This window comes from Diplotaxodon limnothrissa, linkage group LG12, assembly GCF_057381915.1.
Source record: "Diplotaxodon limnothrissa isolate DT_005_m linkage group LG12, D_limnothrissa_male_GT1.1, whole genome shotgun sequence".
NCBI lineage: Eukaryota > Metazoa > Chordata > Actinopteri > Cichliformes > Cichlidae > Diplotaxodon > Diplotaxodon limnothrissa.
In genome coordinates, this window is record NC_140607.1 from 6,285,660 (window position 1) to 6,297,680 (window position 12,021).

Here is a 12,021-nt window from a genome sequence, read left to right on the forward strand (position 1 = left end):
GCAATATACTTAAAAATAAAATATATAACTGCAGTCACGAACGTTGCTGACAATTTCGCGGAGGGATCTATACGCGGTCTCTGGCTCTGGTGTGGAGGGGGATTTGAATCGCCTTCTGCTCTTTTTTTTGAAAGTCTTTTTATATTGTTATAAACGTCCGTTAAGACTGTTGTGTTCTTTTTATAACATAAAAGACCCGAGTGTTCTTTTATATATTTTTTAACGAGAGACAACCAAAGTATCTAAATCCACAAGGTAAGATTTTAAACTTGTTGTCACTGTAGTGACACCGCCGCTGCTACTACTGTTAGCCAGCGACGAGTAAAGTCTTCACAAACTAACGTTTTTCGTGTGGGTTTAATATTTTGTTGCCCGTTGCTAGTGCTAACCCAGGGAGATAGGAATGTAAGCGCAGCTACCCGCCGCTCCTGACCGTTTCTAGTTCTTTACTCATTACACGCTGTTACTGTGGAGCGTGTGCAAATGCTCCTGAGTAAATCTTCATGTGTTTGTCTGTGTTAGCATGCCCCTGGAGGGATTTCTTTTTGTAACGGGTGAAATCCTGTTCTCAGCACTCGTCTAAAAGCACGCGTTCCATCAGAAATCATTTGTTATGGAAATGCATGCGACTTAGTCGCGTGCTTTTGTTATCCATGTTTCCTCTAGGACCTTCTACCTGTCCTTGTGGTTCTCTTGCACTTCATTTATAAGTCGTGCTTATGTTCTCATTGCAGATGGCTACAGCAGAGATCAGCACTGTCTCCTGTGAGGGTGATCAGGAGGGAGCTGTGTCGCCTCCCTCAGTAGAGGACACCCCCTCAGTTTTAAATCAAACCTCAGCCCCCCTGAATTTTTCTGAGCTCACCCCAAGTCAGTTTGGCATCTCTGTGCAGAGTTTTACCCCAGCAGCATCATCAAATCGCAAAGGTGAGAGAGGACGGTTCGTTATTTGGCTGCAGCTGCTGTTGCTTTTAAACTGGTGGAGAGCAAGTAAAGGTGTCCAGAGCAGGTTATATGGACTTGATTGAGTGTTAGTCTAGCACCAAGCCTCTCTCTCTCTCCTGACAGATAAGTCTCGTCTAGCACAGCTGAAAGCCAGGCGGAGGTCCAGTGTTGGCGTCCGGGGCTCCCCAGAGACAAATTCTCTCATCTGCTTCATGGCACAACAGAAGAGGAAGACTCCACCGGCATCCCAAACTCCAGAGGTGAGATGCTTCTCGGGTTGCAAATCTGGCATCTGTCATATCCTATTAGAGTGCCAGACAGTTGTTCAGACTGCTCTGGCTTTCAGTTGGCTGGGATCAGTATGGAAACTGACATAGATTACTGGTACAGTGCACAACTGTACAACATGCTTTGTCTGTCGTCCTTTATGAGACGCACATGAAAATTGTCACAGCCGCTGCTGCATACATACTGACGTACCTATAAAAGCTGGAATAGCAGCACAGTTGTGTTATTTTGCCTCTGTACATAATCACATTTTCAGATTTCAGTGTTGGTGAGCCTGTCCCAGCTGTCACAGGGTAAGAGCCAGGGTACACCCTGCACACTGTGGACTAACTCACGGATAACCATTCAGGGCTCGCAAAATTTCAAAATCCCTGGTAGCCCTTCGGGCAGGGACTCTTCAGTTTTTTGTAGCCCAAAATAAATTTAAGTAGCCCGAATAAAAAAGAGAGCAATTTTTTTGATTGATGTTTTGTTTCCTGTTTTGTTTCCTTTACAATATTATACATTAAAGTATAATATTGTAACAGAAAACAAAACATTAATCAAAAAATTGTTGAAACACAAATTACAACATTGTATAAAAATTACAGTCATCAACTCAAATACTTGGTTCTAATTGAACAGAAATTTCTATGAACTTGTAAGAACTGTGTAGGACATGAATCAGTCTGGGTCAGATCCTGAATTTGAAATTTCCAATGAAGTCACGGGTAAGAGGCAAGTGGAACCAAGATCGAGGCCATTTGCTTTTTGAAGTTTGCAAAGACTGCCAAATTGTGCCAGTGGTAGTTCACTCTTTGCAACATAGTACGCTGTTCTAAACAGATTTTTCAGGTTTATTTTTAGTATGTTTTTTGCAATTGGTGTTTGTTCTGGGAAAGATATTGCAGACTGAGCAATAATGCATTTCTTGCATTTCTCATGGGTTCTAATGGGGGCCTTTCTTAAAATGACTGGTCCCAGTAACAAAGGCGCTTGTCGACTCAGAAATCGAGGGAAAACCAACAACACACCCGGAAGAACATTATGTTATTTACACGGGTGCACATAAGTGGTCCGCATGTGCGCATTCGCTGTCAAAATAAAAGACGCGCACCAGATAAGAAGTTGCAACGCGCGTTTGCGTCCATATAAAAAGCAGTGTTTTTGTCCACTAGAGTGGGATTTTCACGGCACATTCCGCACCACATCTCTGTGCGTTCATCATTTGTTTGAAGCCAGCTCACCTCCTGCAACCACTTTCCCGAGAATACGTGCTTCTTTTGTGGTTCGGACTCCTTCTGACATTTGTTTGGAGGTGGAGGAACATCACAGTAATTGCTTAAAGGAGCTTCTTTGACATCTTTAAGAGTTCTAAACAAATGTCTGTCCTCCTCCTGAAAATCTTATGTATGCAAACACGCTTTGCAACTTCTTATCTTGTGCGTGCTTTTTATTTTGACAGCGAATGCGCACCTGCGGACCACTTATGTTCAGCCCTGGTTATTTAGCTCGTCATATTGCAGCCACAGAAATTCTTTTGTCCATGAAACCATAAAGCTGCACTTTCTTTTTGCCTTATAGTCTGATTTGTCATAACTTTTCCGTTTTGCGGTCACTTCTTCACCCTGACCTGTCTTATTTGGCTCAGCAGAACTGAAATGTATATCCTGCTGCTTTTACACACACACTCGCATAACACTCAGCGATTCTCTGCGCGATCAACCTCTCACATGTTTAAGCTGCGGGAGATTTCACTTGTCATGTTTGCACAGTAAGCTAATGATCGATAAGACGATGTCAGAGGAATTGGTGCGCAAATTATCATCACTCACAGATCAGTGCTGTCGCTCTCTATACACAGTTCGCGCGATTGCAAAGTGAAAGCAAAAAACAAGCGCAAATTCAAACGCGACTTCAATATGTCACATATTGACAGTGGCTCACCGATGCCAATGACATAATTACCCAGCTACATTTCTGAAAGAATGCAAAAGCATTGACATATATTTTTCCTTCCTATGACAGCCCGACGGGCAGGGCAGAGATGGATTTTGGTAGCCCGACTGGAAAAATTGCTAGCCCCAGGACGTCGGGTTAGCGATTTTGCAAGCCCTGCCATTCATACTGACTAGAGATGGCACGATACCACTTTTTTATGTCCGATACCGAAATCATAAATTTGGATATCTGCCGATACCGATATGAATCCGATATAGTGTGTTGTTGTTTTTTGTTTTGTTTTTTTATCAACAAAACATTTTTGTTTAATATATTGCTGCATTTTGTATACGTTCATACTCAAGTTTAAATAAACAAAAACACTAAAGCTATTCTGTTATACCTGTATGTTAAAAAAAAATAAAAAAAAAAAAAATACACTGCACCCAAAATGTTTCATAGTTCAGCAAAACTGATCAATCTAATGAACTTAAACTTACTCAATCCTTCCTATTCTGGTGTTTTAAAGAGTACTTAGCAGAAATATCAAGCAACCTAACTAATAGGGTTGCAAACTCCCAGCAAAAAAAAAAAATGGGGAACCACCCCCCATCCTCCACCTCATGATGCTTAATCAACATAATCAACTTTAATTTGATGCAGTGTGAAAACAAAATGCACAGAAATAAATTATTTTTCAAGAATAATTAAATAGATTCAACTAGGGCTGCACGATTTTGCATAAAATGAGAATCACGATTTTTTGGCTTAGAATTGAGATCACGATTCTCTTTTCCAATATAAATATTTATTGCACTTATTAACTGCACATCAACTTCGTAACAGTTGAGACTGAACATAAAAACAATAAATAAACATAAAAACAACAAATGTCTCACGTTTTGTGGTTGCCGCAAAATGTTGTACTGCTTGAAATTCCGTCTCCACCGTTGCTCGACGCTGCGTGTATAGAGCAGGTAGTGCAACAATAGAAAAATAGTTGCGGGACAGCACTGTGTAGCATTTGTCTAGGGTGTTGATCATTTTCCTAAATCCCTCGTTTTGCACAGTGTTGATGGGAGCCATATCTTTGGTCAGGTGATAAGTAATAGCCTCTGTAATTTCTTTGTGCCTGCGGAAGTTCAGCGTGTATAGGGAAGCGCTGTATAAGGTTCCCGTTATTGATGTTTGGGTGGTTGACCAAGATGGATTTTCTCCTGTCACTTTCTCGTCATCCCTGACGTGCTCTCCGTTGTTTTTTCCCTGCTAATTTTAGCATCACACGGCACAGCTTCTGTATCACGTGGTATAAGGCTCCGCCCTTGTCATTTGTTGAGCAGGAAGAGTGAGCGCTTGTTTTCATGCAGATTACATCCCGGATCAAAATGCGGTACAATCGTCGTCTTTTTTTTTTTTTTTTTTTTTAAATCGTTGTCATTTGGAAATGAGATCGCACATAAGTATGAATCGAGATCGCGATTTTCTAACGATTAATCGTGCAGCCCTAGATTCAACATCTTTCTTCAACAGAACTGCAGACTGCACAGGTGGTACCTTCCCAAAGGAGAAAGTATTATAGCTTACTAGGGTATATTAGACTTAACAGTTACTATATACAGTAATGGACTTCTATATATTTTACATCAGATTAAAACTTTGGGTGTAAGATTCAGATAATTATTTATTAAAAGCTCGACATTTTAAATGAGAATAAGAAAGAAAAGTATGTCTTTGTGCCCCCTTTTCCCTGTTCATGCCCTATCAGCCCCCCTGGCTAAACTTTGCTAGATCCGCCCCTGCAAAGTTACCAGCCGTCAGCTACATAGAAAAGGATCCTGGTGTAGAAAGTAATATTAAATAAATCCTAACAACAGCTTATCAAGCTTAAACGTGCTGCTGTTGTTCATCCGCTGGTTTCCTCTTTCTGGCGCGAAGTGGGCCAAAAACAAACAAGAGAGACGGACTCGCGACAGAAAAGCCGATCAGCTGATCATTAATCAGTTTCACGATTGAAGTAGCAGCAAGAAGAGGCAGTCGCTCCATATATCGGTTGTTAAGCTTAACGTGGGAATGCTTTACAAACATTCAGAGATGAACTTACACACTTGCTTTACTTCTCTCTGAGATAACTTCATTGGAGATGAAATGCTGGTTTGGAAGCGAGGCTACAAATACACACAGCCGCTCTATCACGTGAGCACACTGCTCCGACGTGCTACGGTTATGAGCCGAGTTACGCCGTGTCACAAGTTTTGTGAGGTGCTTTCGTGATATTTAATGGATCGGATTACATTTTTTATTTCTCTCCGATATCCAATCCAGTAATTTACATCAGTATCGGACCGATATGTAATATTGGATCGGTCCATCTATCACACTGACATGGACAGAACCAACAAAGGTAGAACCTGCAGACTCTACACAGAGAGCCTCCCAGTTGGAAGATTCTTGCTCTGAGAGTGCTCACAAGTGCATTTGGTCTTTCTGAGAATGTAGCAAACTGCTGATTTGCTGCTCATAAAGTTTCTTCTCTCTCCCTGTTAAGTGTGTTCTGGTTTTTGCTTTCTACCTCGTTCACTTGCGTTGACAACTGTTTGATTACATATTGGAATTTCCAATGAACAGTTGCCAAATTCAGATTCAATGAACTCTAGACTTTGTTAACATAAAATGATCCTGTCAGTTGTTTGCCTTGTAAATCTCATAGCCTGAGTAAAAGGATGGATTATGTTAAATTGTTATTAAACCTCTAATGTAAACATTTAGTTTAACTAAAGCATTAAGGTCTGCGCTTCAGTCAGCTCTAGACTGCTCCATTTTAAATCCACCGTGGGGATGTCCAGAAGCAAAATTATGAAACCTGTGTCCTTGTCCAAAAATATGTAGGCCTGACTGCATGTGAACGCTTACATCTGGATTATGCCTACTGTTGTCTCCTGCATGAATAGCAGTGCGTTTTTTAAAAGTGCTGCCAGTGCATGCCAGCCTTTGGTGTCATTTCAGCTTGTCGTGCACCTCTTCATTACCTCCTCAACTTAGGTTTCCCATTTGGAGCAGTCCCAGCAACCCTGAATTAACAGTCCAAGATGGCAGTAGTGACTTTAAACCCTAGGAAAGCTGTAAAACTCTTAGTTTCATAAGATAACATCAAACGGATAGTTTCGCAAACTTGACAGTGTGATAATGAGATACATAAAGCCTTTTAAGCTTTACAGTTGCTAAACATTTACTTTACAGCTTACACTTGTTCCTCTTTTATCTGTAATTCATTTTTTATTTTAATTATTGAAATTGTTAACAAATCCTATCTGAGCCCCTTTAAACACACATTGTTAAACTTCGCATAAGCTTCAGTTAAAATAAATCAGTGACCTGCGGGAATACAGGCAGACAACACAAGAAGTACAGTTGCTTATGTAGGTGTTTGTATACTTTTTTTTTTGTGCTGCACTAAGCTGCTGTATGCAGCGATGATCAGCTTTTGAAGTACCCTGAAAGTTAATATTGACAGTAGCTTTGTGCATCAACGTTAGCTTAATGCAGTAAATGAACAGAGCAGAACATAAACATGACAGAGCTCCTGCTGTGAGAGTGCCGTTTGAATGACAGAATGACTTCTGGCAAAAGGTGTTAAATAAAGCAGAGTTTCGTACAAGATATTACTGTCACAGTGAAAAGCTCCGCAGCCCGCCAGATGTGAATGATTGACACAGAAACTGTACCGCATTTGTAGTTCTACCTCTCTGTGTTGTACACTATAGAGCGTGAAAACTTCAATCTAAACACAAGTTGAGGAAATCTCTGAACTCTGATTAACAGCATGTGTCTTTGTGGCAGCATCTTTACTTATGTTTGACCTTTAAAAATGTTTAAGGTAATACGGTGAGCAGTATTATTCAGTCAGTCATACATCACATTTATCACATTTCTTTGCTTGTGTAATAAAAATAGCAGTGTGATGAAAAACAGTGAATAATAAGCCCTTTTCAGAAGATATTTAAATAGCATTGCTGGTTTGAGCTGTTAAGAGACGTTTGTGTCATTGAGACATATGTAGAAAACCAAACATTACTCATGCTTTTATTTAAGCAGTCTATGACTGTTTTAGCATCATATCATGCTGTAGAGAGTACAATTTGCAGAAAGGGCCAGATTTTCTTACTGCATCAGCTGTCTGTGCAGTGCCAGAGCTTGGGCTCTTCTGTTCTGTAGTTCTGCATATTTCTGGCCCTCATTACATTTAAATATGAAGCTTTGAAGAGAGGGGAAGAATCATTGCCCGCTATATGGCGCATGCAAGCCGTGGATACATAACAGACAGAAAACACAATTTTGAGTGTTTCGGGGCTCCTTTAATATGACTATACTACAAGGATGTGGTCCATAATGAAAACTGCAGAGAGCACAAAAGCTGCTTTTCTTTATGTGTTTGTTTGGATTTTAACTGTCTCTCATGCCTGATCTGTTACATAAAGTGCATCAAAATACCGCTATTTGACCTGAAGCATGTTAAAGAAAGTGACTCTTCAGGTCTCACTGGATGTAACTCAGCCGCCTGAGATTCATATTCCTTGGGGTTTTTTTTGTTTTTTTAATGCTTAGCTACTGCCAGACAGAGTATGCAGAAACAACAAACAAAAGCCTCCCACTGGATATTACTGTTCATAACTATCAGAAATGGGTTATAGCTGCAGACCTGTTGAGCATCAAGTCATGTCAGTAATGCCACAGAACAAAACTGAGACAGAATGTTCGAGGAGGAGTATTAGTGTCACTAACATAGAAGTTCATGTGTATTCAGCTAGCTTGGCAGAACATCTGAAAACATGTTGTTTTGGTCCTTTTTACACTGTTGGGATTGTAACTAATTGAAGATGGATTACAAAAATATTGATTCTGTTGGTGGTTATACAGTCAATCAAATAAACACAAGGTGATTTCCACTTGTCCTTGGTTATGGGACAGTGTGTGATCTGTGTGCATTTCTTGGGGATAAAGTTTAGTTTCAGAGCAATATGTTAGTGAGGCTGATGAATTACAGATGAATGGCATCACTGAAAATAAATACGTTCACTATGAATTTAAATTATTTTCTGCAGCTTTCCTCGGGCATCAGTCTCTCTCTTTGTGTATTTTATATTGTTTATCCTTCTCCACGACCTGTTGCTCCTGACTGAAGTAGGCAGCGTTTGATTGGTCCATTTTATCCCCCCCCCAAAAAAACCATTAGATGCCTGCAAAGCAGAAAGCCTGGGTTAAAAAGGAAAGTTAATAGATGCCGTTATGATACGGATTATCTCTGTATCATAACATATTGGGATTCTAGGTTTTGTCGAGCCGCCTAATGCATTGAAATCCCAACTTTGGCAAGCTCACTTTGTTGTATGCGCTTCTGTGTTTTCAAAACTCCTGTTAACATCGACTGACACGTCTACAAAATAAGGATTTTTCTCCGGCGTGGATCATTCTTCTCAGCATGATCTGAACCACAGTCTGCCATGTCTCAGCTTTTTGGAGCGTTTTTCAGTTTAGTAGACAGCAGACACCCTCCGAGTGTGACTTACTCATGTTTAGTTACGTTTGTTGCAGTTTGGTTGCAAAAATGTTGCTTGTCAACAACACAACTGTAGATCAGCCTGTTACTCTAATTATTAAAAGCTGAGAAATACACAAAGGGTTTTGAATAATGCACATTTATATGGAAAGGGCTTTTAAATGCAACACTTCTGTCTCAGCTCACCTGTCTTTAAAGTCAGCTTTTAAGAAATGTTCATAAATGCAGTAAATGACAAATTAAATGGAAAAAATGGCACAGAGTGTCTTAGTAATGTTGGTATTCCTCCAAAAGAGCTTCAGTCCACATTGGCATTGATTGTACAAGTGTTCATCAAACCATTCAGTGAGCCTTCATCCCCTGTGGACGGAGGCACTATCGGTGTAAAAAAACGCCACTCTCAGGAAAGAAATGTTTCATCATCACGCTGAACAACTTTGTACTGATTGGCATTGATCTTTCCTCTGAGGGCAGCAATGGACTCAAACTATGTCAACAAAATACCCCCTACAGGATAACATCTCACTGTTCAGGACTCCCCTTTAATTTATTTAGTTTACTTAACTTTTACATTTGGATGTAGCTTATTTGCTCGTTTGTGCATCGCTTTGTACCTGATAGTTGGTCAATAATCGGCATTAAAGGCTCCAGTTGCCTAGGTAACGCTCCAAATTATTTACCACCCTTGCATATGTTAGTTAATGGTACCATTCACTCTCACTGGGAGGCACTTGGATCGATTACTTCAAAATGCTGAAGGTTTAACTTGCGGCCCATCCAGTTTACATCACCAGCAATTCTTTCACCGACCACTGCTTACAGTTTCACGTTCAGTGGTCTCTGGTTGCACCGTTGCTGTTGTGGATGCCCCTTCATTGTGACTTCCCTGTGAGATGATGTTCGGTGAAGTAAACCGTAACACTTGCGGATTGTGTAGATAAAAATCTGCATGATAGATGTGCTGCCACTCTGTAATACCACTTTTGTAATTTCAGAAGTCTCTGGCCTGTCAATGCACATCACTGAGCAGATATGTTTATTTTGCTGTATCAACTCTCAGCTTGTCAGAAGTAGCCCCTTCCTTCCCCGGGTCGCCTCCACGCTGAGGCAGAAGATGGCTTCCTTCCAGAGCCTGATGGATGTGGAGGAGAATGATGCCTGTGATCCGGTGCCAGCGCAGGACAGCAACACTGGAGGATGCATCAAGACAAGAGATTATCTGTCTGGTGAGGCTGCCTCATTGCCACAGGATTAATAGTTTCATTTTTCATTGAGGATCCATGCCAGAAGGATTTCTTTATGATGTCTAGAGGCATCGTTCATAAAGCAGTGGATTAATGCGCTGCACCGTATAAGCCTGACTGTGACAACATCTTACAGCAGGGATCTCCTCTGAGCTTGGTCATCTTCTTAAATGGGCCCAGTTTCTAAGCTGTTTGTTACTGAAGTGAGACTTTATCTCTATTCCTCTGATCAAAGGTGTTTGTTTGTTTTTTCCTTTTTTGTACCCCAAGCTGTGTTTTTATCATATATTATTTGAAATTTGATATTTTCTTTTCATTTAACTTAGATGCTCCCAAGTCCCATTTGTTTTTCTATGTTTATGTAATATGCCTTTTTTGATTGATGGTTTTTTTTTTTTTTTTCACTCTCAGATGGGAACAGCCATGATGGAGGGAAGGAGAACGACCCTCCAATGATGCCTACACCCAGCAAGAGGAGGCGCACCAGCAGCCCCCCCGAAGGCTGCAGTGTGGAGATTAGAGAGGCCAGCATGCCTACCCTCTCCTCCACTTTGATGGAGCAGGAGGTACACCGACTCACTCTGACTCACTCACTTAACTGACTGCTGTAGATAATTTAGCTAAAAGGTTTTTACCTCTGTGTGCCTGGCTCCCATTGAAGCCGTCGATTATTTTTAACGCCTTTATGAACGGTAGATCTCAGGGCCAAACAGGATTTTTTTTTTCCTTTTTTGACTACAAGCTTCCAAAAGGAGAAATAAACCAAAGAGCACTTTGATGTTTGAGAAAACACTGCCAGTTAAAAAAATTTTCTCCCTACACTAGACAAAACACTTCACAACTCCACAACTTTATTAGTGCAAAAAAAAAAAAAAGACATCAATGTATTTTCACTTAAACAAGCAGCTGTTTTTTATGTGCATTAAAGTTATATAAAAATGTAACAGTGCAAATTTCTTGCTGACAGTTTAACCGAAAGGCATTTCCAGCTGAAACTGGCCGACATATCCTCAGCATAACCATGTATAATATCCACAAAACTTAAAAAGAGGTTATACACACACAACACGGTAATATTATGTTGAAGCACAGTACGTATCACTCCGCGAGGCTCCTGCCTACGATAGCCGTTATGCTTCGACAATTCATCAAGCGGTGCGGCTTCGTAGCTTAGCAAAGTCGCACTAAAACATTTGACAGATTTTCGAGTGCCGTGTACATAAAATTGTTTCGAGGTCAGTAAACACAACCAGAGTTCATACATAAGGCACACGGGATTATAAGGCGCACTGTCGATTTTAAGAAAAATCAAAGGATTGATTTTAAGTGTGCCGTATTTTCCAAAAAACACGGTAATAACGACGGCCCGCTAGCATGCTCTACCAAAAATAGTGCTTTGTTGTATATCTGACGGACGAACGCTAAACCAGTTCCACACTAGAGCAGGGCGATATGGCCAAAAATATTTATCACGATATATATTTGAAAATTTGCGATAACGATATAACCGACGATATAATTGATGCGAGACAAAATACAACTCCACAACATTACTAGCGCAAAAAGACAACCTTCCATTTATTTTCACTTAAACAAGAAGCTGGTTTTTATGTACATTAAAGCTTTATAAAAATGTAACAGTGCAAATGCAAATTCCTTGCTGAAAGTTTAACCAAAAGGCATTTCCAGTAGAAATGGGCTGACATATCCTGAGCATAACCATGTATAATATCCACTGAAGTTAAAAAGAGGTGCTTTGCAACATTAAACTGCAGTGTGCAGTACGCATTTTTCGGACCATAAGGTGCACGGGATTATAAGGCACATTAAGCGAAACAAAGCAGTCAGATAAATCAAACTTTATTAAACTCATTCTTCTTGCTTCCTCCACTTCTGTACCATTGATTCATTAATGTTGAATTCTCTGGCAGCTGCTCTATTCCCATGTTGTTGCAGTATATTAATGACTAACCTCGTATTGTGGATGGATTATCTCAGTTGTTCTCCTGACTGAAGTTTGGTCCGTTTACAGTATCCTGCCATGCGATTGCATTTGTCTCTAACCATGAA

The 12,021-nt window shown here is 40.4% G+C and overlaps 1 protein-coding gene across 1 annotated transcript in view; it reads left to right on the forward strand.

Moving 5' to 3' along the window:
• Positions 1–734: 734 nt before the first annotated feature.
• cdca2 (cell division cycle associated 2) overlaps positions 735–12,021 on the forward strand; it is a 34,028-nt gene continuing 22,741 nt past the window's right edge. Inside the window, exons 1-4 of the mRNA XM_085367058.1 lie at positions 735–927; positions 1,069–1,205; positions 9,768–9,933; positions 10,363–10,517. Of these exons, the coding sequence (XP_085223184.1) occupies positions 735–927; positions 1,069–1,205; positions 9,768–9,933; positions 10,363–10,517 (651 nt within the window). The remainder of the gene's footprint in view (positions 928–1,068; positions 1,206–9,767; positions 9,934–10,362; positions 10,518–12,021) is intronic.